The sequence below is a fragment of the Telmatherina bonti genome, assembly GCF_933228915.1.
Source record: "Telmatherina bonti genome assembly, chromosome: 24".
In the NCBI taxonomy this organism is placed as follows: Eukaryota; Metazoa; Chordata; class Actinopteri; order Atheriniformes; family Telmatherinidae; genus Telmatherina; species Telmatherina bonti.
This window is the reverse complement of record NC_136633.1, coordinates 4,245,127-4,270,725: the sequence shown is the minus strand read 5'-3', so window position 1 is coordinate 4,270,725 and position 25,599 is coordinate 4,245,127. Positions and strand designations below refer to the sequence as shown.

Genomic DNA, 25,599 nt, shown 5'->3' with positions numbered 1-25,599 from the left:
AGAGCTGGTGGACTCAGGGGTGGACTCTCCTATCTCTGGGGCTGAAGTCGCTGAGGTGGTCAAAAAGCTCCTTGGCGGCAAGGCCCCGGGGGTGGATGAGATCCGCCCGGAGTTCCTTAAGGCTCTGGATGCTGTGGGGCTGTCCTGGCTGACACGCCTCTGCAGCATCGCGTGGACATCGGGGGCAGTACCGCTGGACTGGCAGACTGGGCTGGTGGTCCCCCTTTTTAAGAAGGGGGACCGGAGGGTGTGTTCCAATTACAGGGGAATCACACTCCTCAGCCTCCCATGTAAGGTCTATTCAGGGGTCCTGGAGAGGAGGGTCCGCCGGATAATCAAATCTCGGATTGAGGAGGAGCAGTGTGGTTTTCGTCCTGGTCGCGGAACAGTGGACCAGCTCTATACCCTCTCTGGGGTCCTGGAGGGGGCATGGGAGTTTGCCCAACCAGTCTACATGTGCTTTGTGGACCTGGAGAAGGCATTCGACCGTGTCCCCCGGGGGCTCCTGTGGGGGGTACTCCGGGAGTATGGGGTACCGGACCATCTTGTACGAGCTGTCCGGTCCCTGTACAACAGGTGTCAGAGCTTGGTCTGCATTGCCGGTAGTAAGTCGGATCCGTTTCCGGTGAGGGTTGGACTCCGCCAAGGCTGCCCTTTATCACCGATTCTGTTCATAACTTATATGGACAGAATTTCTAGGTGCAGCCGAGGTGTTGAGGGGATCCGGCTTGGTGGCCTCAGGATTGGGTCCCTGCTTTTTGCAGATGACGTGGTCCTGTTGGCTTCATCTGGTCGTGATCTCCAGCTCTCACTTGAGTGATTCGCGGCCGAGTGTGAAGCGGCTGGGATGAGAATCAGCACCTCCAAATCTGAGACCATGGTCCTCAGCCGGAATAGGGTGGATTGCCCTCTCCGGGTCGGGAGTCAGGTCCTGCCTCAAGTGGAGGAGTTTAAATATCTCGGGGTCTTGTTCACGAGTGAGGGAAGGATGGAGCGCGAGATCGACAGACGGATCGGTGCGGCGTCTGCAGTAATGCGGACTCTGCGCCAGTAAGCGGCAGAAGATGGATGGATGGATGTTTACAGTCTGGATGGCAACAGTATGATGAATAATAATAAAAAATGGAACAATCATAAAACAACAGAGAGATGTTTCTGGAATCAGTGGTGATCATTGTTTACAGATACAACAACAACGTTTCAGCTCATTGTATGTGAAGTGTGTTCTTATTCACATGACTAAAATTCACATGATGATGGTCCAGGTAACGTTTCTCTCTGCTGGAAGGAATATTACCTCTTTGGCCTGGACTCCGCCTCCCAACCACCTGACACACACACACACACACACACACACACACACACACACACACACACACACACACACACACAAAAACAGAACCACAGGGGGATCAATCGATTATTATCCGTCATCTCTCTTCTGCTTCAACTCAACAAAATCCATTTACTAATTTCATCACTTTCCACCTCAGAACACACATCCAACCCTTCGTGTCTGATAGCAGCACATCTTATGACTGAGTAGGAAAACTGATCGTAGATCAACAGAACTGAGCATAGATCAGATCAGCAGGAGGACTGATCATAGTTCAGATCGGAGGTCAACAGTATGGGTCCTGATCAACACGAGATCTAAATATAGATCAGCAGGACTGATCATTCTAGTTGGATTAAATCAGTTACAAAAAAACAGAGAAACATTTCTGTCTTATTGAGCTCAATTGTTTTTAATCTATAAAACCTCAAAGCCAAAGTTAATCAGTCTGCCTAAATAGTGAAGAAGAAGAGGACCCTCTGAGGTGATGTGAAACCCCTCTGGCCCAGAAGAACTGAAGGTCTGTTTTCTACTGGATCCCTCAGACACATCACATGGCTGTTCCTGTGTGTGACTGGTGGACCTCCAGGTCACCGTCCTGACCAGACATCCTCGCATCACGTAAAAGCTTCGGTGCCCTGAGACAACATCAAAGCAGTAGGAACATCATGTGATCCCGGCTGATCTCATCAGGAGGCGAGCTGTAATCCATCAGAGAATGCACGGATCCGTGGTCGGTCGGCAGTGGGAAACAAAGGCCTTATGTTGGCTGTAAGAGGCTCAGCTAACTGTGCTGCAGCGACTTCATCAGCAACAACAACCTCTCGGTATGAAAGCAGCATGCTGGGAACCAATAAATCTGCACTCAGTTATACTGGCAGCGATTCATACTGGCCACAACAAAACAAGAAGTCCAAGAAAAACAATACAGTTCATCTTTAACAGCGAGTGAAAGTGGAGGTGTGCACGGTGGAAGACGAGAGCTTCCTTCTCTTCATTTATATAAACCAGGAGGCCCGGTGCCAGGAAATACTCCACTTCATTACTGAAAATCAGCTTGTTCACATGCCACATGCATAATCCAGCCAAGTATACAGAGTTCTCTTTATTTGGGTTTCTGAGGAATTAAATATGGTGGATCAGTGGAACTGAGAGAAAACCAGTTCCAAAGAAAAAAGCAGAAATTACATAAAATGTATCATTAAACTGCAGTACCACTGATGGCCACCGGAGGAGGGCTCTGACGCACCAGCAGCTTCATGTTATTGTTTATTCCAATTGGTCAGTGGGTTTCTGACACATTCAATGACGCTCTGTTAATCTCAAAATACAAAATTTTATATAAACTGGACAGATTAAGAGATTTTACTGATTTAAAACGCTTTCCATTAGGATGGAATCACTTTACCATTTATTTCCTTTGGGATCCAGAAACACACAAACATTTCCAGTTTCCCTAAAACACTGCCTCAGCAACTCTGACTCTGGATTTGACTAATCAGACTGTATTAGGCTCTAATAGACTACTCGGATTTATTAAGCTGTATTGGACTGATCTGGCTGTAACAAGCTAATCACAATATATTGTGCCGTATTACACTAATTGGACGGTACCTGACTAATTAGGCTGCATCAGACTAATCAGGCTGTATCACAATAATCTAGCTGTGTCAGGCAAATTGGGCTGTATTGGACTATATCGGGCTATATTGGACTATATTGGACTGTATTGGACTATTTGGGCTGTATTGGACTATATCGGGCTGTATTGGACTATATCGTGCTGTATTGGACTATGTCAGGCTGTATTGGACTATATGAAATGAAATTAAATCAAATTAAACAAAATGAATGAAATGAAAAATACTTTATTAATCCCCAAAGGGAAATTTAATATTGTAGTATACAATAATAATTAATTTGAGGAGGTCTTGTTCCGGAGGCTGATGGCTGCTGGCAGGAATGATCTTCTGTATCTTTCAGTCTTGCATCAGACCTGAAGAACCCTCTCACTGAACACACTTTGTTGTTTCATCACTGTGTTGTGGAGAGGGTGTGAAGACTATATCGGGCTGTATTGGACTATATCGGGCTGTATTGGACAATATCGGGCTGTATTGGACTATATGGAGCTGTATTGGACTATATCGGGCTGTATTGGACTATATCGGGCTGTATTGGACAATATCGGGCTGTATTGGACTATATGGAGCTGTATTAGACTATATCGGGCTGTATTGGACTATATCGGGCTGTATTGGACTATATCGGGCTGTATTGGACAATATCGGGCTGTATTGGACTATATGGAGCTGTATTAGACTATATCGGGCTGTATTGGACTATATCAGGCTGTATTGGACTATATCGGGCTATATTGGACTATATCGTGCTGTATTGAATTATATCGAGCTGTATTGGACTATATCGAGCTGTATTGGACTATATCGGGCTGTATTGGACTATATCCGGCTGTATTGGACTATATCCGGCTGTATTGGACTATATCCGGCTGTATTGGACTGTATAGGGCTGTATATCATGACAGTATATGGCTAATCAAACTAATCAGTCTGTATCACCCTAATTAGACTGTATAGGGCTGAATCAGGCTACATTGGGTTGTATTGTGCTGTATTGAACTAATTGAGCTATATCACGTTATTTGGGCTTTATCTGAATAATCTTGCTGTATGGTGAAGTATTGGACTAATTAGGCTGTATCATGCTAATGGAGTGTATCAGACTAATGAGGCTGTATCATGATAATCAGACTGTATCGGACTAATCGGGCTGTATCACAATAATTGGGCTGTATCAGTTTTATTATGCTGTATTGCACAAATTGGGGTGTATTGGACTAATCGGGCTATATCGTGCTAATTGGACTGTATCTGGATAATTGTGTTGTTTTGTATTGTTATAATTGGGCTGTATTGGGTTGTTTCAGACTAATTGGGCTGCATCATGCTGTATTGGACCAATGAAGCTGTATCGCATTATTTGGGCTGTTTCTGAATAATCTGGCTGCATGGTGTGTATTGGACAAATTGGGCTCCATTGTGCTAATTGGGGTGCATCAGACTAATGAGGCACTATTGTGGTAATAGGGTTGTAGGACTAATTGTATTGTATCGTGATAATTGGGCTGCATCAGACTAATCAGGCAGTATCGGGCTATTGGTCTGTATTGCGATAATTGGTCTGCATCGTGATAATTGGGTTGTATCAGACTGTATTGGACTGATCACGTTGTGTTGGTTGGTTTTAGTATTAAATAGCAATCATAAGGACTCATTTTATTATTTTGCTCTAAAATAAAACATGGCTTGTTTATTCATCTGTTTACTACTGTTTCATTGTTTTTTGTTTTATTTCAGTCTTTTCCCCAAAGTTTTTCGGCTTTTCTATGTAATTGTAAATGAATGTAGTTTTTCGGGGGCGGAACAGAGATTTTTGCAAAAACCATATCAGGGACATCGGGTGTGTTCTGAGCACTGGACGTTGTGATGCAGAGATGAGAAGAAACTAGCACACATGATCCTCATCATCATCATCATTTGCCCACCTCCTGCTGCTAACTTCAGTCTCCAGCAGCAGCTGCAGGACGAGACACGTGGACATGAAATAAAGCAAATATTAGCCCAGCTCACGGTCTGCAGCTTTCAGACTTTCTAACCTTTCAGCTGCAGGCAGATGTGATGAAGCGTTCATCATGAGACAGAAATCAGAAATCAGACAGAAACACACAGACGGATGTGGATAAAATGGATCTTCTCCAGTTGAATCGAACCCTGACATTACATTGATTAGGCAGTTAAAGTGAGCTGAAGGTGACTAGCTCTGTTAGCATTAATTAGCTGTATGTGGAGATCCTCTGAGAGGCTCCCGGGGTTTTTAAGATTCCCCTCTGTCTTTAGGTCCCTGCAAATTAAAACCTAACAAGCTGATTAACTGAAGTTTTGAGTGTCGCCTGCACAGTTTTTTTCTGGTCGAACACAGCAGCATAACTTCTGATGAAACGCAGCAGAATCTGTTCGCTAAATGTTTTCTTGTAACAATAAATCTGTTTCTTCTCCTTTAAATGAGCCACATTTGGAAGGAAAACAGCAGTTTTAAGGGCTGCAACCCAAATCACGGACTTAATAAAAATATTTGTTTGTGAATATCAACGAGGAAATATCTCGTTGGATTTACTGGAATGATTTAGCTCATTTTCTAACTCTGATCATGAATAAATCAAGAAGAAAAAAAACAGAATTTTAGATTTGATTTTGCAGACTGAAATATCAGAAATGGAAACCGAAGCGTGAGGAGGTAAATCTGTTCCACCAGCAGCACGAAGCGCGGCTACCTGGCAGACCATAGGTGGCGCTATCGCCCACAATGCATCTCATAAAACTTCATAAAACACAGAAGCAGAATAAAAAGGCTAAAACTGGATAGATCTATGAGTTAAAGATGTAATGTGAAGGAAAAATGTAGTTTTAGGGGTGAAAGAGGTGATTTAACCCGGCTGTGGTGACGTGACCACATCTCAAATCATCTCAGAAACATGGCAGCGAAGGACTGCGAGGTCTAAAGCAGGAGACTGTCTCATCATCATCATCGTTTCACCCGGGAACACGGACGTTCCTGGTAAAAATCAATGTAATGAAGAAAATCACCAAACCTTCGTGTTCTTGGGTGAACATGACAGATCTCACAATTTCAACAAGTTTTATTCTGATTTAACACATTTTACCTAAATGCAACTATAAATGTGTGGTTTTGGGACAATGATCTCACTTTTAGTGGAACAAAAAATGTCACATTTTAACATTCAAGGCATTTATTTCTTTTAAAACATGCCAGAAGCATGTCATCACACACATCTGCGCTGGCTGGACTAGTGTGGTATCGGTTGTGGTATCAGTACACTTTTATTAATATCAAGTTCACACGCTTGGTATTGTGTGTGTTTAGAGCTCGTCTGTGCAGCTCTGAGCTGCTCCGGGGAGGACGGACGCTCAGAAAATCATGTGATGCTCAGAAATAAAGCAGCTGTTGTGAGACGGGGAGTCTTCTGAGATCAATTCTCGTCATCTTTAATATGTTTTTGAAGTTCTGGTTTGCAGTTTCAGTGTGTGTATGAAGAGGTCAGAGCGGTGGTGGAGGACGGACTTCCTGTCTGCAGTTCTGAGGATCCGTTAACTCACCGTCGACGTGTCCGGCTTTCTGAGGGACTTCCTGGGTGACGACGCCGCTGCCGCCAACCAGAGGAAGCAGACAGAGCAGCGGCCACAGCATTCTGCCGACGTCCGCCAACCTGTCCACAAACAAACACAAACAAACATGAGCTGGGAAAGCCTCCTCGTCTCTGCAGAGACCAACTCAGTGTGGGAAAGTCTACTTTCAGACTGATAACGTCCCAGAATAGGCGCCCAGAGACACAGCACATTAAGATTTTAAAGGGCAGCTGTGTGAACGCCCTGCAGCTGTCCCAGCATCACCTCCTCCAGTCGTCATACACATCACAAGGGACGGACCCTCATTCTCCCACCCAAATCAGCCGTGAACCACACTGCTGCATCAACAGAATCCCCTGGAGAACAGAAGCCTTCCTAAAACGTACAAAAACAACAGAACAAATTGGCTCCTCCCCAACACGAAGGAGTCAAACTGAAGGAAAACTAAATATTTTTTATTGATTTGTGGCCAGAAGAGTTATTTCAATGTTCAGTCTAGATTCTGAAATGTGAGAAAAAGTTTGCTTCTCCTGGGAGGGAGTTATGCAAGAGGAGGCGGTCCGGGCAGGAAAAGCAGCAACGGGGCAAAGATCCAGAGCCGATAGCAGCAACGGGCCAAAGATCCAGAGCCGATAGCAGGAACGGACCAAAGATCCAGAGCCGATAGCAGGAACGGGCCAAAAATCCAGAGCCGATAGCAGGAACGGGCCAAAGATCCAGAGCCGATAGCAGCAACGGGCCAAAGATCCAGAGCCGATAGCAGGAACGGGCCAAAAATCCAGAGCCGATAGCAGGAACGGGCCAAAGATCCAGAGCCGATAGCAGCAACGGGCCAAAGATCCAGAGCCGATAGCAGCAACGGGCCAAAGATCCAGAGCCGATAGCAGCAACGGGCCAAAGATCCAGAGCCGATAGCAGCAACGGGCCAAAGATCCAGAGCCGATAGCAGGAACGGGCCAAAAATCCAGAGCCGATAGCAGCAACGGGCCAAAGATCCAGAGCCGATAGCAGCAACGGGCCAAATATCCAGAGCCGATAGCAGCAACGGGCCAAATATCCAGAGCCGATAGCAGCAACGGGCCAAAGATCCAGAGCCGATAGCAGGAACGGGCCAAATATCCAGAGCCGATAGCAGGAACGGGCCAAATATCCAGAGCCGATAGCAGCAACGGGCCAAATATCCAGAGCCGATAGCAGCAACGGGCCAAAGATCCAGAGCCGATAGCAGGAACGGGCCAAAGATCCAGAGCCGATAGCAGCAACGGGCCAAATATCCAGAGCCGATAGCAGGAACGGGCCAAAGATCCAGAGCCGATATCCGGAACAGGCCAAAGATCCAGAGCTGATAGCAGCAACGGGCCAAAGATCCAGTGCCGATAGCCGGAACGGGCCAAAGATCCAGAGCCGATAGCCGGAACAGGCCAAAGATCCAGAGCCGATAGCAGCAACGGGCCAAACATCCAGAGCAGGATACAGCTGCAAGCTCGTGTCTCCAAGCGGGCACCGCAAGCTGCAGGAGGGCGCAGGCCTCTCCAGCTATGGCCTTTACAGACAAGGTCAAGGTGGGCTTCCAACCTCCAACACCTGGAGCAGAGATGGGGGCTAATTACATCACATTCACACTCAGACTCGGGATAGAAGACAACAAGCAAAGGCTGCAGGATGTCATCCAACATTAAGGCTAAACTGCTAGCATCGGGGGGTAGTAACAGACCTCAGACAACCACGGAGACCAGTTTCGCCAGTTATCAGTCCTGTTTACTGCCTCATCTACTGACTGCAGAGCTCTTCCTCCTGGTTTTTCACCAGGAGCTGACCCGGGAACTATACGTTTCACATTTCCATCTGTTAGCTCGGCTGGAAATAACTTCATAACCACAGTGTTTTTCCTGGACGTTCCAGGGTTTTAAAAACATTGCTGCTTTATCAACTTAGCGCTTTGCTCTGTGACCTGAATGTCCACTAATCCACCAGGCACCGAACAAATGGCAGCGTTTACACTTGCACACTTTTAAAATCAGAGCTAAGAAATACAGTGTTAAGACAAAGGTTGATGTTGCCAAAGCAGAAAAAAATAACCGTTTCTGCAGAGTTTCTGGGTCCAGTGAGATGAATGTGATCAGATATTAGATCTACTGGAAACTTATGCTTTTAATCTGCTTAGTCCACTGAAGCGCTCTGTCACACACTACTGAGCACATGCAGCTTGGCGAAGGTCCCATTAAAACACACTGCTGGAGGATAATGTCTGTGGATTTATTGGCATGTTATAGCTGCTTTTAATGGCGAGATGGAGATGACAGGGACTGACCTCTCGTATGGCATGCTGGGATTCAGATCCAACAACAGCCTCTGAAACACTGATGCCTCACCGAGAACAGCAGCAAACAATCTTGAAGTTAAATCTTCTAAGAACCATATTAAATACACTAAGCAGACAAAGTAAACCCTGTTTCCATTCAAAGCTTTTTCATTTCATTACATAAGAGAAAAACCATCAGGCTGAAACCAGGTCTGAAAACCCAAATGAACACTTCTCCATGATGCAGCAGCTTCTGTAATGGAAGATGTTAAGATAGTAAGGCTTAGTAGGGCTGGGTAGGGCTCCGTAGCGTTCAGAAGGGCTTAGTCGGGCTAACTACGAATCAGTGGTGCTCCGTAGCGTTTAATGGGGCTGGGTAGGGCTAACTACGAATCGGTGGTGCTCCGTAGCGTTCAGAAGGGCTTGGTCGGGCTAACTACGAATCAGTGGTGCTCCGTAGCGTTTAATGGGGCTGGGTAGGGCTAACTACGAATCCGTGGTGCTCCGTAGCGTTTCATAGGGCTGGGTAGGGCTAACTACGAATCGGTGGTGCTCCGTAGCGTTCAGAAGGGCTTGGTCGGGCTAACTACGAATCAGTGGTGCTCCGTAGCGTTTAATGGGGCTGGGTAGGGCTAACTACAAATCCGTGGTGCTCCGTAGCGTTTCATAGGGCTGGGTAGGGCTAACTACGAATCGGTGGTGCTCCGTAGCGTTCAGAAGGGCTGGGTAGGGCTAACTACGAATCAGTGGTGCTCCGTAGTGTTTAATGGGGCTGGGTAGGGCTAACTACGAATCCGTGGTGCTCTGTCGCGTTCAGAAGGGCTTGGTCGGGCTAACTACGAATCGGTGGTGCTCCGTAGCGTTTCATAGGGCTGGGTAGGGCTAACTACGAATCAGTGGTGCTCCGTAGCGTTTAATGGGGCTGGGTAGGGCTAACTACGAATCGCTGGTGCTCCGTAGCGTTTAATGGGGCTGCTAATTTACTCTAAATTAATCAAACCATGTTTCTGCTACAACCTCATGAAAATACAGCACAACTAAACTAATTATAAAAATAGATTGGCGGAGCCTCGGTGACGTCACCCGTAGGTTTCTGAAGAGCTGAATTGAAGTTCGGTGGGCGGTTCCTACCATCACCATCTTGGCAGGGTCATGCGTTTCGTCTCGCCCAGAAAATACAAATATGGGCAAAGAGGTGGAGCTGAGAGCGGGGCTGTGAGCGTCATGGTGGATGATTGACATTGAGCGAACTCAAAGCTTTCTGTAGCTAAGAGCTAACCGAGCTAACCAGCTAACGGAGGTAAGCGGGCTAAAGCTAAGTCACGTTGTTAACCGGCTAAAAACCGCGGTTGTTCTACGTTCTTCTAACTTGAAGCAGGAGATCGGGTACCTGTCAATCAAAGAGACACGCCCCTAAATATGCAGAATTTCAAGATTAAATTACTTTTAAATGGGCGAGTTATAAAAAAAAAATTCACTTTCTGTCTTTTTGATTTAACTTGCTAGTTTCTAGTCCTCCTGATTGTCAATGGTTTTGTTCTCCACAGGGACCATGAATCTAGAGTTGGCCTGTGTGGGTGTATATATTTATGTGTGTGGGTGGGTATGTGTGTGTACATATGTATGTATGTATGTATATGTATGTATGTATGTGTATGGATATGTATATATATATACACATATATATATATATATATATATATATATATATATATATATATATATATATATATATATATATATATATATATATATATATATATATATATATATATATATATATATATATATATATGTGTGTGTGTGTGTGTGTGTGTGTGTGTGTGTATATGTATGTATGTATGTGTGTGTGTATGTATATAATAATGTATGTGCGAGTGTATATACATGTATATGTAGGTGGGTATGTATGTGCATATACGTGTATGCGTTGATCTCTTTCTTTTGTTTTTTATGTTCTCTTTTCTGTTCTCTTTCTGCCCCTTTCCTGTCCTTTCCGGTCAGGTCCAGCAGCATAACATCTAAAATAGAAGCTATTATCCAAAGCAAATAGAAAAATAAAATAAGAATCAAGAAAAAAAAAAAAAAAAAAGAAAAAAATGCACTCCCCCCACAGTTGTCATGAAGTTAAACCTGACCTATTAAACCTAAAATGGATTTTTGAACCAGGCTGTAAACATGTTTAGTTCTGCTGTAAAGATGTTTATTCCTGCTGTGAAGTTGGTCTTTTTAACATGGGAGTCTATAGGGATTTGCTCTGTTTTGGAGCCCGTAGTGGATGAAGGGGGAACTGCAGGTTTTAGCACCTCCGCATCAGCTTCACTTGTAACCACCAGAGGTTGCCACTTAGTTGGAGTGTATTGTTTTAGCATTAGCTGCTAACACGAGAGCCTGTGACTTTAGCATTAGCTGCTCATGTTGGAGCTCATGCTCTTAGCATTAGTTGCTAATATGACAGCTCACGGTCTTAGCATTACCTGCTAATATGAGAGCTCACGGTCTTAGCATTAGTTGCTAATATGACAGCTCACGGTCTTAGCATTACCTGCTAATATGAGAGCTCACGGTCTTAGCATTAGTTGCTAATATGAGAGCTCACGGTCTTAGCATTACTTGCTAATATGAGAGCTCACGGTCTTAGCATTAGTTGCTAATATGAGAACTCACGGTCTTAGCATTAGTTGCTAATATGAGAACTCACGGTCTTAGCATTAGTTGCTAATATGAGAGCTCACGGTCTTAGCATTAGTTGTTAATATGAGAGCTCACGGTCTTAGCATTAGTTGCTTATGTGTGAGTCTATGGACTTAGCATTAGCTGCGAATATAAGAGCCTGTGACTTTAGCATTAGCTGCTCATGTTGGAGCACATAGTTTTAGCGTTAGTTGCTCATGTGAGCGGTATTAAGCCGCTAAATAGTTTACAGCTCCGCAGACACTGTTAAAGAGGTTGTTTGTTTACATATCTGAAATCAAACTGGTCTGGATTCAACAGGTGCAGTCATGGAAGAACCTGCTGGAGAGAAGACTATAAAAACTCCCACCTGTGATTATCTGAAGCAGGTTTCAATCCTCTAAATACTCATTTGTCCTTCTCACAGCTGTAGGCTGGACACATCTCTACCCAGCAGGGATGGTTGATGTCCAGTCGGTCAGCTGTTCAGGATCGGTTCTACACCAGCTAGAAGATATCAGAGTAGAATCTGTTGTGCAGCTGAACCAAGCCCACTTTGTTGGGTTCAGTAGAAAATCATTTATTTTTTATGTCTCGTGGAGGACTGGCATGACCCAGGAGTCCAGATGCAGGAGCTGGGCTTCATACTCAGCTCCAATAGCAAAGGCGGTCCAGGGTCAAAGAGGGAAGGCTTTGTGATATCTGAAGAATCATCAGGACCTGCTTATACAGCTACAGGAGCCTTTAACTAGCCTTTAACCCTTCCAGGAACCTTTTAAGAAGCTCAGGATCTTTTCGTCGGAAGGTGTGAAGTAATTTCCTCTCTGAGCTGTAGATACTCTAATGAGAAGGTGTGAAAATGGTCTATCCTCTTAGCGTAGCTCTGAAGCATCTTTTATAAAAGAAGGGAGACACTGCAATCCCCCATGCCTAGTGGCTGCAGCGTCCAAAGCGCTGCTGGGTGTTGTTGGGCCAGGTGGACCAGATTCGTGTTAAATATGACCTCAGAAACAGGAGCAGAAGGGGCATTAGAGCAAAAAGACCCTGTTTACCTTTCGCTAATATGGATAATGGATGTTTAACTTCCGTCAGTCAGGTGAGTTTACAGCAAAGACATCACGTGAAGTTCAAACTGAAAAGCACGCGTGGTGATATCTGCTTAAGGAGAGGAAACCTCTTACAGGTTCGTTACCATGACAACACCTGTGGATGAATGTGAACACAGCTCTAAAGAAGCCAACAAAGGCTGACCAGAGTCGGTGCTCATCTTGATAATCCTGGTGGGGAGGACAAGGTCCATCTGCTGGGAGGTGGGGAGTTTAGCCTCCATCTGCCAGGAGGTTAGATCACCTCCTTCTGCCAGGAGGTTAGATCACCTCCTTCTGCCAGACGACAGGTTAGATCACCTCCTTCTGACAGACGACAGGTTAGATCACCTCCTTCTGCCAAGAGGTTAGATCACCTCCTTCTGCCAGACGACAGGTTAGATCACCTCCTTCTGACAGACGACAGGTTAGATCACCTCCTTCTGCCAAGAGGTTAGATCACCTCCTTCTGCCAGACGACAGGTTAGATCACCTCCTTCTGACAGACGACAGGTTAGATCACCTCCTTCTGCCAAGAGGTTAGATCACCTCCTTCTGCCAGACGACAGGTTAGATCACCTCCTTCTGAAAGACGACAGGTTAGATCACCTCCTTCTGACAGACGACAGGTTAGATCACCTCCTTCTGCCAAGAGGTTAGATCACCTCCTTCTGCCAGACGACAGGTTAGATCACCTCCTTCTGCCAGACGACAGGTTAGATCACCTCCTTCTGACAGACGACAGGTTAGATCACCTCCTTCTGACAGACGACAGGTTAGATCACCTCCTTCTGCCAAGAGGTTAGATCACCTCCTTCTGCCAGACGACAGGTTAGATCACCTCCTTCTGCCAGACGACAGGTTAGATCACCTCCTTCTGACAGACGACAGGTTAGATCACCTCCTTCTGCCAGACGACAGGTTAGATCACCTCCTTCTGACAGACGACAGGTTAGATCACCTCCTTCTGACAGACGACAGGTTAGATCACCTCCTTCTGCCAGACGACAGGTTAGATCACCTCCTTCTGACAGACGACAGGTTAGATCACCTCCTTCTGACAGACGACAGGTTAGATCACCTCCTTCTGACAGACGACAGGTTAGATCACCTCCTTCTGCCAGACGACAGGTTAGATCACCTCCTTCTGCCAGACGACAGGTTAGATCACCTCCTTCTGCCAGACGACAGGTTAGATCACCTCCTTCTGACAGACGACAGGTTAGATCACCTCCTTCTGACAGACGACAGGTTAGATCACCTCCTTCTGACAGACGACAGGTTAGATCACCTCCTTCTGCCAAGAGGTTAGATCACCTCCTTCTGCCAGACGACAGGTTAGATCACCTCCTTCTGACAGACGACAGGTTAGATCACCTCCTTCTGACAGACGACAGGTTAGATCACCTCCTTCTGCCAAGAGGTTAGATCACCTCCTTCTGACAGACGACAGGTTAGATCACCTCCTTCTGACAGACGACAGGTTAGATCACCTCCTTCTGCCAAGAGGTTAGATCACCTCCTTCTGCCAGACGACAGGTTAGATCACCTCCTTCTGCCAGACGACAGGTTAGATCACCTCCTTCTGCCAGACGACAGGTTAGATCACCTCCTTCTGACAGACGACAGGTTAGATCACCTCCTTCTGACAGACGACAGGTTAGATCACCTCCTTCTGACAGACGACAGGTTAGATCACCTCCTTCTGCCAGACGACAGGTTAGATCACCTCCTTCTGACAGACGACAGGTTAGATCACCTCCTTCTGCCAGACGACAGGTTAGATCACCTCCTTCTGCCATGAGATTAGATCACCTCCTTCTGACAGACGACAGGTTAGATCACCTCCTTCTGACAGACGACAGGTTAGATCACCTCCTTCTGACAGACGACAGGTTAGATCACCTCCTTCTGCCAAGAGGTTAGATCACCTCCTTCTGACAGACGACAGGTTAGATCACCTCCTTCTGCCAGACGACAGGTTAGATCACCTCCTTCTGACAGACGACAGGTTAGATCACCTCCTTCTGACAGACGACAGGTTAGATCACCTCCTTCTGACAGACGACAGGTTAGATCACCTCCTTCTGCCAGACGACAGGTTAGATCACCTCCTTCTGACAGACGACAGGTTAGATCACCTCCTTCTGCCAAGAGGTTAGATCACCTCCTTCTGCCAGACGACAGGTTAGATCACCTCCTTCTGACAGACGACAGGTTAGATCACCTCCTTCTGCCAAGAGGTTAGATCACCTCCTTCTGCCAGACGACAGGTTAGATCACCTCCTTCTGCCAGACGACAGGTTAGATCACCTCCTTCTGACAGACGACAGGTTAGATCACCTCCTTCTGACAGACGACAAGTTAGATCACCTCCTTCTGACAGACGACAGGTTAGATCACCTCCTTCTGACAGACGACAGGTTAGATCACCTCCTTCTGACAGACGACAGGTTAGATCACCTCCTTCTGACAGACGACAGGTTAGATCACCTCCTTCTGACAGACAACAGGTTAGATCACCTCCTTCTGATAGACGACAGGTTAGATCACCTCCTTCTGACAGACGACAGGTTAGATCACCTCCTTCTGACAGACGACAGGTTAGATCACCTCCTTCTGACAGACGACAGGTTAGATCACCTCCTTCTGATAGACGACAGGTTAGATCACCTCCTTCTGCCAAGAGGTTAGATCACCTCCTTCTGACAGACGACAGGTTAGATCACCTCCTTCTGCCAGACAACAGGTTAGATCACCTCCTTCTGACAGACGACAGGTTAGATCACCTCCTTCTGATAGACGACAGGTTAGATCACCTCCTTCTGATAGACGACAGGTTAGATCACCTCCTTCTGCCAGACGACAGGTTAGATCACCTCCTTCTGATAGACGACAGGCTAGATCACCTCCTTCTGACAGACGACAGGTTAGATCACCTCCTTCTGACAGATGACAGGTTAGATCACCTCCTTCTGACAGACGACAGGTTAGATCACCTCCTTCTGACAGACGACAGGTTAGATCACCTCCTTCTGACAGATGACAGGTTAGATCACCTCCTTCTGATAGAAGACAGGTTAGATCACCTCCTTCTGATAGACGACAGGTTAGATCACCTCCTTCTGATAGACGACAGGTTAGATCACCTCCTTCTGACAGACGACAGGTTAGATCACCTCCTTCTGACAGACGACAGGTTAGATCACCTCCTTCTGCCAAGAGGTTAGATCACCTCCTTCTGCCAGACGACAGGTTAGATCACCTCCTTCTGATAGACGACAGGTTAGATCACCTCCTTCTGACAGACGACAGGTTAGATCACCTCCTTCTGCCAGACGACAGGTTAGATCACCTCCTTCTGACAGACGACAGGTTAGATCACCTCCTTCTGCCAGACGACAGGTTAGATCACCTCCTTCTGCCAGACGACAGGTTAGATCACCTCCTTCTGCCAGACGACAGGTTAGATCACCTCCTTCTGACAGACGACAGGTTAGATCACCTCCTTCTGCCAAGAGGTTAGATCACCTCCTTCTGACAGACGACAGGTTAGATCACCTCCTTCTGACAGACGACAGGTTAGATCACCTCCTTCTGACAGACGACAGGTTAGATCACCTCCTTCTGACAGACGACAGGTTAGATCACCTCCTTCTGACAGACGACAGGTTAGATCACCTCCTTCTGACAGACGACAGGTTAGATCACCTCCTTCTGCCAAGAGGTTAGATCACCTCCTTCTGCCAGACGACAGGTTAGATCACCTCCTTCTGCCAAGAGGTTAGATCACCTCCTTCTGCCAGACGACAGGTTAGATCACCTCCTTCTGACAGACGACAGGTTAGATCACCTCCTTCTGATAGACGACAGGTTAGATCACCTCCTTCTGATAGACGACAGGTTAGATCACCTCCTTCTGCCAAGAGGTTAGATCACCTCCTTCTGCCAAGAGGTTAGATCACCTCCTTCTGACAGACGACAGGTTAGATCACCTCCTTCTGCCAGACGACAGGTTAGATCACCTCCTTCTGACAGACGACAGGTTAGATCACCTCCTTCTGATAGACGACAGGTTAGATCACCTCCTTCTGCCAAGAGGTTAGATCACCTCCTTCTGCCAAGAGGTTAGATCACCTCCTTCTGCCAGACGACAGGTTAGATCACCTCCTTCTGACAGACGACAGGTTAGATCACCTCCTTCTGCCAGACGACAGGTTAGATCACCTCCTTCTGATAGACGACAGGTTAGATCACCTCCTTCTGCCAAGAGGTTAGATCACCTCCTTCTGACAGACGACAGGTTAGATCACCTCCTTCTGCCAGACGACAGGTTAGATCACCTCCTTCTGATAGACGACAGGTTAGATCACCTCCTTCTGCCAAGAGGTTAGATCACCTTCTTCTGCCAAGAGGTTAGATCACCTCCTTCTGCCAAGAGGTTAGATCACCTCCTTCTGATAGACGACAGGTTAGATCACCTCCTTCTGACAGACGACAGGTTAGATCACCTCCTTCTGACAGACGACAGGTTAGATCACCTCCTTCTGATAGACGACAGGTTAGATCACCTCCTTCTGCCAAGAGGTTAGATCACCTTCTTCTGACAGACGACAGGTTAAATCACCTCCTTCTGATAGACGACAGGTTAGATCACCTCCTTCTGACAGACGACAGGTTAGATCACCTCCTTCTGACAGATATCTAAGCTCCACCAGCCAGTCTAGTCCAGTTGGTTTGTGGTCCAGTGGTTTCTGGTCCAGTGGTTTCTGGTCCAGTTGGTTTCTGGTCCAGTTGGTTTCTGGTCCAGTTGGTTTCTGGTCCAGTGGTTTCTGGTCCAGTTGGTTTCTAGTGCAGTGGTTTCTGGTCCAGTTGGTTTCTAGTGCAGTGGTTTCTGGTCCAGTTGGTTTCTGGTCCAGTTGGTTTCTGGTCCAGTTGTTTTCTGGTCCAGTTGTTTTCTGGTCCAGTGTTTTCTGGTCCAGTTGATTTCTGGTCCAGTTGGTTTCTGGTCCAGTTGTTTTCTGGTCCAGTGTTTTCTGGTCCAGTTGATTTCTGGTCCAGTTGGTTTCTGGTGCAGTGGTTTGTGGTCCAGTTGGTTTCTGGTCCAGTGGTTTCTGGTCCAGTTGGTTTCTAGTGCAGTGGTTTCTGGTCCAGTTGGTTCCTGGTCCAGTGGTTTCTGGTCCAGTGGTTTCTGGTCCAGTGGTTTTCTGGTCCAGTGGTTTCTGGTCCAGTTGGTTTCTGGTCCAGTGTTTTCTGGTCCAGTGTTTTCTGGTCCAGTTGGTTTCTAGTGCAGTGGTTTCTGGTCCAGTTGGTTCCTGGTCCAGTGGTTTCTGGTCCAGTTGGTTTCTGGTCCAGTTGGTTTCTGGTCCAGTTGGTTTCTGGTCCAGTGGTTTCTGGTCCAGTTGGTTTCTAGTGCAGTGGTTTCTGGTCCAGTTGGTTTCTGGTCCAGTTGGTTTCTGGTCCAGTTGGTTTCTGGTCCAGTGGTTTCTGGTCCAGTTGGTTTCTAGTGCAGTGGTTTCTGGTCCAGTGGTTTCTGGTCCAGTGGTTTCTGGTCCAGTGGTTTCTGGTCCAGTGGTTTTCTGGTCCAGTGGTTTCTGGTCCAGTTGGTTTCTGGTCCAGTGTTTTCTGGTCCAGTGTTTTCTGGTCCAGTTGGTTTCTGGTCCAGTTGGTTTCTGGTGCAGTGGTTTGTGGTCTAGTGGTTCCTGGTCCAGTTGTTTCTGGTCCAGTTGGTTTCTGGTCCAGTTGGTTTCTGGTGCAGTGGTGCTGGTCCAGTTGGTTCCTGGTCCAGTGGTTTCCGGTCCAGTGGTTTCTGGTCTAGTGATTTACGGTCCAGTGATTTATGGTCCAGTTGGTTCCTGGTCCGTTGGTTTCTGGTCCAGTTGGTTTCTGGTCCAGTTGGTTTCTGGTGCAGTGGTTTCTGGTCTAGTGGTTTCTGGTCCAGTGGTTTCTGGTCCAGTTGGTTTCTGGTCCAGTTGGTTTCTGGTCCAGTTGGTTTCTGGTCCAGTTGGTTTCTGGTCCAGTGGTTTCTGGTCCAGTGGTTTCTGGTCCAGTGGGTACTCGTCCAGTTTGTTTCTGGTCCAGTTGGTTTCTGGTCCAGTGGTTTCTGGTCCAGTTGGTTTCTGGTCCAGTGGTTTCTGGTCCAGTTGGTTTCTGGTCCAGTGGTTTCTGGTCCAGTGGTTTCTGGTCCAGTGGTTTCTGGTCCAGTTGGTTTCTGGTCCAGTTGGTTTCTGGTCCAGTTGGTTTCTGGTCCAGTGGTTTCTGGTCCAGTGGTTTCTGGTCCAGTTGATTTCTGGTCCAGTTGGTTTCTGGTCCAGTGGTTTCTGGTCCAGTGGTTTCTGGTCCAGTTGGTTTCTGGTCCAGTTGGTTTCTGGTCCAGTGGTTTCTGGTCCAGTGGTTTCTGGTCCAGTTGGTTTCTGGTCCAGTGGTTTCTGGTCCAGTGGTTTCTGGTCCAGTGGCTTCTGGTCCGGCTGGTCATGGAGAGGAGGATGAAGGAGTCATGAGACGGCCACAACAGCTCCATACACAGCGGTTAGGACGACAATGGGAGAACATAATCCCATTGTTGATCTCAGAGGAGAGAGGATTAACCGCGAGGTATTATCTGGTCGGTCCAGCTTGCCCTGACCCACCGCGGGGTCTGACGTGACCCTACATCCTTCCTTCTGCAGACACCGGCCAACAACCTGACCAGGTCGGGACCTTCTGCTTCAGCTCTCTAATCCCTGACAGACTGCAGCCCTCCTTCTGTCACCTGAACACTGCTGAGAAAGGCCGTGTCTTTGTTTCACTTGCTCTGCTGATGTGCATTTTACATCCCAGGCTCCATGTTTTCCATTCAATTTACGTTCCATAAAAGCTGCTGCAGCAAAACATCGATCAGACTCTGATGCCGACAAGAAGAAACTAATGTTGGTCCAACTAGAAACAAACTGAAAGGAGAGTCTCAACGACATCTCCACCTCCGGGACCATCTGGAATATTCTATCATATTTTCCAAAAACAAATAAGACAACAATCCTAAGCAGTTTGGACGCTGTGTAAAATACATGAAAACAGATTATGATGATGTTAAATCAGATCAGGAATATTTATCTCCTCTAAAGACCACGTGATTCAGCAGCCGGTGAAGCCATGCAGTTGTGATGGATGCACTATGTGGTTTAACATCACGCAGAAAGAGTCGTTGTCTGGATGGGATGTTGCTCCACAACCTCCATGTACAGCAGAAGTCCTGGTTCTCCGTGTCTCTACCTGCTTTTCTATCACGCCACTAAACATGGAGATAAAGAACGCTAACGAAGCGTTTACAGTCTGAAAACCTTTCAGATGTTTCCATGTAGAAGTAGATCACAAAACTGTCATGTGGGAGGTCGTCCAGTTCATTTCAGGTAAAGATGTGGCAGTAAGTATGGACAGAGGAGGCAGAAATGTGTGTTTTTATACAAAACAGACATTTTGAGACACACTTCCCACAATGAAACGCAGCTTCTGCACCCTGACAGTCCTTGTTCTTCCTCGCGCTTCTCATTAAGCCACGAGTCATGTGGCCCAGCTTGGTGCTCACAATGTGTCTCTTTCAAGATTATTTTGGTCATTCTGTTTTTTTCTGGTCATGTTTATGTCTTTTCTGTCTTAAAATAAAGAACATCGATGTTGCATAAAGTCATTTCATGAAGACTCTTCCTGAAAGAGCTGCGTGATCGGTCCGTCACATGGCTGAATAATAGGGGCGTTCTCTTTATGAATGAAGGCGCTTCCTTTGGTCTTCTTCACCTTTCCTCGGGGTGATTACCAACTTCCTGTTACACTAAGATGATACAGCAGCCTGAGGCAGTGAAAGCCCCCAACAAGCCTCACACATGTGACTCTGAATGTCCACACAAGTCTATTTCTGTCACACTGTATGATCCGCGCGGACCTGGGGGCCGACATAAAGTCAGGAATGTCCACTGTTGTTCATTCATGCTGCAGGAAAACAAAAAGGCCTTTTGATGCAGCTGCTTTGTGATCAGAAATACCCGCGGTTCAATGTAAAAGAAGTGGTTTTACACAGTTTAATGTGCCATTAGAGCTAATTATCACATGTAAAAACGCCACTGCTTCGCAGCAGATAACACTTATGATGCCTAATTGACAGGAATTGTTTTTATCTTCAGCTTTATCGCCTTTAAACACACGGTGCACGTGGTGAAGCGTGATGGCTTGGACAGATACGGGGGTGTGCTGCACGCTCAGGCTGCTTTATACAACCTTTCATGACGAACGCCAAAGTTCTACAGCTACGATATGATGCAACGCTGTATCATGGAGTTGTATGAACTGTTAGCTGTACGAGAGGCCGGATGGAGGTCCCTGAAGAGGTCGGGACGACATGTTGACACTAGATCCTGTAAACTAAAGGCTCTTTTTAAAGCTTTATTAGTAGCTTGTCACAAAGACACAGCACCAGTTCCCAGTTCTGGACTTTCATCTGCCAACCAGCAAAGATCAGGTGGGACTTCAGCAGGAACAGGGTCTGCTAGCCGTTAGCATGCCTCAGCATGGAGACAGCATGGAGATTGGACACGTGGAGCCAGCATGGAGACTGGACACGTGGAACCAGCATGGAGACTGGACACGTGGAACCAGCATGGAGACTGGACACGTGGAACCAGCATGGAGACTGGACACGTGGAACCAGCATGGAGACTGGACACGTGGAGCCAGCATGGAGACTGGACACGTGGAACCAGCATGGAGACTGGACACGTGGAACCAGCATGGAGATTGGACACGTGGAGCCAGCATGGAGACTGGAAACGTGGAACCAGCATGGAGACTGGACACGTGGAACCAGCATGGAGACTGGACACGTGGAACCAGCATGGAGACTGGACACGTGGAACCAGCATGGAGACTGGACACGTGGAGCCAGCATGGAGACTGGACACGTGGAGCCAGCATGGAGACTGGACACGTGGAGCCAGCATGGAGACTGGACACGTGGAGCCAGCATGGAGACTGGACACGTGGAACCAGCATGGAGACTGGACATGTGGAGCCAGCATGGAGACTGGACACGTGGAGCCAGCATGGAGACTGGACACGTGGAGCCAGCATGGAGACTGGACACGTGGAGCCAGCATGGAGACTGGACACGTGGAGCCAGCATGGAGACTGGACACGTGGAACCAGCATGGAGACTGGACACGTGGAACCAGCATGGAGACTGGACACGTGGAACCAGCATGGAGACTGGACACGTGGAGCCAGCATGGAGACTGGACACGTGGAACCAGCATGGAGACTGGACATGTGGAGCCAGCATGGAGACTGGACACGTGGAACCAGCATGGAGACTGGACACGTGGAGCCAGCATGGAGACTGGACACGTGGAACCAGCATGGAGACTGGACACGTGGAACCAGCATGGAGATTGGACACGTGGAGCCAGCATGGAGACTGGACACGTGGAGCCAGCATGGAGACTGGACACGTGGAGCCAGCATGGAGACTGGACACGTGGAACCAGCATGGAGACTGGACACGTGGAGCCAGCATGGAGACTGGACACGTGGAGCCAGCATGGAGACTGGACACGTGGAACCAGCATGGAGACTGGACACGTGGAACCAGCATGGAGACTGGACACGTGGAGCCAGCATGGAGACTGGACACGTGGAGCCAGCATGGAGACTGGACACGTGGAACCAGCATGGAGACTGGACACGTGGAACCAGCATGGAGACTGGACACGTGGAACCAGCATGGAGACTGGACACGTGGAACCAGCATGGAGACTGGACACGTGGAGCCAGCATGGAGACTGGACACGTGGAGCCAGCATGGAGACTGGACACGTGGAGCCAGCATGGAGACTGGACACGTGGAGCCAGCATGGAGACTGGACACGTGGAGCCAGCATGGAGACTGGACACGTGGAACCAGCATGGAGACTGGACACGTGGAACCAGCATGGAGACTGGACACGTGGAACCAGCATGGAGACTGGACACGTGGAGCCAGCATGGAGACTGGACACGTGGAACCAGCATGGAGACTGGACACGTGGAACCAGCATGGAGACTGGACACGTGGAACCAGCATGGAGACTGGACACGTGGAACCAGCATGGAGACTGGACACGTGGAGCCAGCATGGAGACTGGACACGTGGAGCCAGCATGGAGACTGGACACGTGGAGCCAGCATGGAGACTGGACACGTGGAGCCAGCATGGAGACTGGACACGTGGAACCAGCATGGAGACTGGACACGTGGAACCAGCATGGAGACTGGACACGTGGAACCAGCATGGAGACTGGACACGTGGAGCCAGCATGGAGACTGGACACGTGGAGCCAGCATGGAGACTGGACACGTGGAGCCAGCATGGAGACTGGACACGTGGAGCCAGCATGGAGACTGGACACGTGGAGCCAGCATGGAGACTGGACACGTGGAACCAGCATGGAGACTGGACACGTGGAACCAGCATGGAGACTGGACACGTGGAACCAGCATGGAGACTGGACACGTGGAGCCAGCATGGAGACTGGACACGTGGAACCAGCATGGAGACTGGACATGTGGAGCCAGCATGGAGACTGGACACGTGGAGCCAGCATGGAGATTGGACATGTGGAGCCAGCATGGAGACCTGACAAGAAGTCACGATGATGCAGGGTCTGTTGGGCGTTCAGCCTGCGATATCATCACAACGACTGCGTTCAACTGGCTTCGCATCCAAACTTTCCTCCGCTACAACACGTGCGGCGGGTGAGAAGCCCCGAGGAGACCTGCTCCTGTTAAATAAAACTGAACTGAATCAAGTGGTGAGTAAGTGAAGCCGCTGAGGGGAAGATAGTTATTGCTGTCCAGGGTCAGCAGTGGGGACAGCGCGGTCACGATGTTTAAAGAAAAACTCTGAGGCCAATGGCCTCAAAACACCTAATCAGATCATCTCTGCCTGACCAGGCTGTGTGCGTCCGATTAACGACCCCTTAGAGGCAAGAATTTTGATTCCATTAACAACCATGTGCCCGTGGTGATGAGTTATGAATTTATAACGTGTAGTGAGGATCCGTGTGCTCCGACGGCCGACACCGACGTCAGAAACTCTGCCGTCCTAAAACCGATGCCAAACACCAGTTATAAGTCCTGCAGATTGTCCCGGTAGCTGTAGGGACACCCGCTGTCCGTCTTCAGCTCTGATCGTCTCGTCTCGAGGTGAGCGGCTCATTCCATCAGAGAAGCTCCACAGGAGCGTTTGGCCTGTTACCGTGGCAACCCGCTCCTGTTCCCATCCACAGCACCATACAGAGCGTCCCTCTTCCTCAAACCTTTCTCTCATCTATTGATCAGCCTCTTCACACGAGCATGAATGCACATTTTCCTGACGCACAACCGAGCGCCGCGTGTTGAGAAGCTTCTGCTGGCAGCAAAGGGTTAAACTTTTCTTTTCCTCGCAAAGCAGCAGCAAGAATGAAGCTTCAGGGTCAACAGCAGAAACTGAATCCACACAAAGACGCATTCATGGCTTTCATTTCTTTCTTCGGCCACTGCAGCCTGGCAGTGAACGTCCCTGCTGACACGTTGGCTGGCTGCAGTGGGACAGTAGATGCAAACAGGTGATCAGCGGATCCTGCAAATCCTGCCGTCCAGCACAGACCGCAGCAGCGACGTACACGAACAGCAGCTCCGAGCACAGCTCTGACTCAGACCTGCAAAGTAGCTTCACTTGTTTGCAGGAAAATCTTTCGAGTGGTGAAATCCTGAACGGCAGGAAGGTCCCCCGAGGTGCAGCTGCTAAAAGCTGAAGGAGGCGCGAGGACGTGGATACCCAGCAGAGGGCTGCTGCTCTCAGGCTCGCAGAGAGGAACAGGAAGCATCACCGTTAAAACCAGTATAAACCTGGGAGGGTTTGCTGGTTGGAAAGAACTAAACGGGTTTCATGATCTTCTCCGACCAGCGTCATCGTGCTTAGAAACCAGAACCGACTGAACTCGTACGGTTTCTGGAGCGGTCCTGAGGAACCGCAGCGGTAACCAGCAGAACCGTGTTACCGTGCTGGTCACCGTTAGCATGAGCTAACTTGGAATTTGGAATGTTGCTATGGTAATATGAGAAACCCACGTAGATTCCGAAGTGAAAGCGACGTAAATTACCATGTGGAATTTCTGGTGCGAAGCCCCTGAAAGACTTCGTTTGCAACCATATAATGACATGAAGCAGCGGTTTTCTTTCATCTGCCAGATGTAACCTCAGTGGAACCACATCTGGTGGTTTTCTGGTTCTGACTTAGTAACATGTCCTCTACATCAAATGTAAACGGTCAAAACGGACAGATATCATCACCACAGAGACCGTTTGAGAGACGGTGCTGTGTGAATCATCTGCGTCTACCGCCTAACGGTGTGCTTTATCAGACGGGTCTTCCTGCAGACCCCCGGGTCTGGAAAAGGCGGATCTAGAACGTGGTACTGGAGATGTAGAACATTATGTAGAGCAACAAATGAACATCTGAAGTTTACCCAGGTGAAGCTCTGTTGACACTGAACATTTTGACAATATTGAGCAGGACATGGGGGGGGGGGGGGATCAGTCCCAACCCCCCCACATGCCGCCTGTCTGCCTCCGACCTTGCTCCTGGCTGCGAGTACTACGCAACAACACGCTGCTTTGACAAATAGAAGGAGCGTTGCTGCTGGCTCGCAGAAGTGCCGTGAATTTATTATTTTTGTCGCTTTTAGTCTGAAAACCACAAAAGGAGAAAGTGCTCAGCCGGTCCAGAAGCGGGAAGCTGTGCCCATCTCACTAACCGGTTAATTTATTCTAAACTAAATGTTTCTGTCCCTGGAAGCTAGTCTGCAAACTGATGATTAATATTCACTTTGAGAGAGCAGACATCCAGAAAGCAATTTACAATATGAGATAAGGTTTTTTCAAAGAGCCGAACTGCAGCTTCGCCACGGTGGGGTCCCTGCAGGCAAGCAA

General features: G+C 48.1%; 1 protein-coding gene across 1 annotated transcript in view; it reads right to left on the bottom strand.

Annotated features, from left to right (window-relative positions):
• Positions 1-25,599, bottom strand: part of crfa4 (cytokine receptor family, class I receptor 4) — a 53,836-nt gene that overhangs the window by 17,797 nt on the left and 10,440 nt on the right. The window contains exon 2 of the mRNA XM_079263670.1: positions 6,535-6,644. Within this exon, the coding sequence (XP_079119796.1) occupies positions 6,535-6,625 (91 nt within the window). The 5' untranslated portion in view covers positions 6,626-6,644. The remainder of the gene's footprint in view (positions 1-6,534; positions 6,645-25,599) is intronic.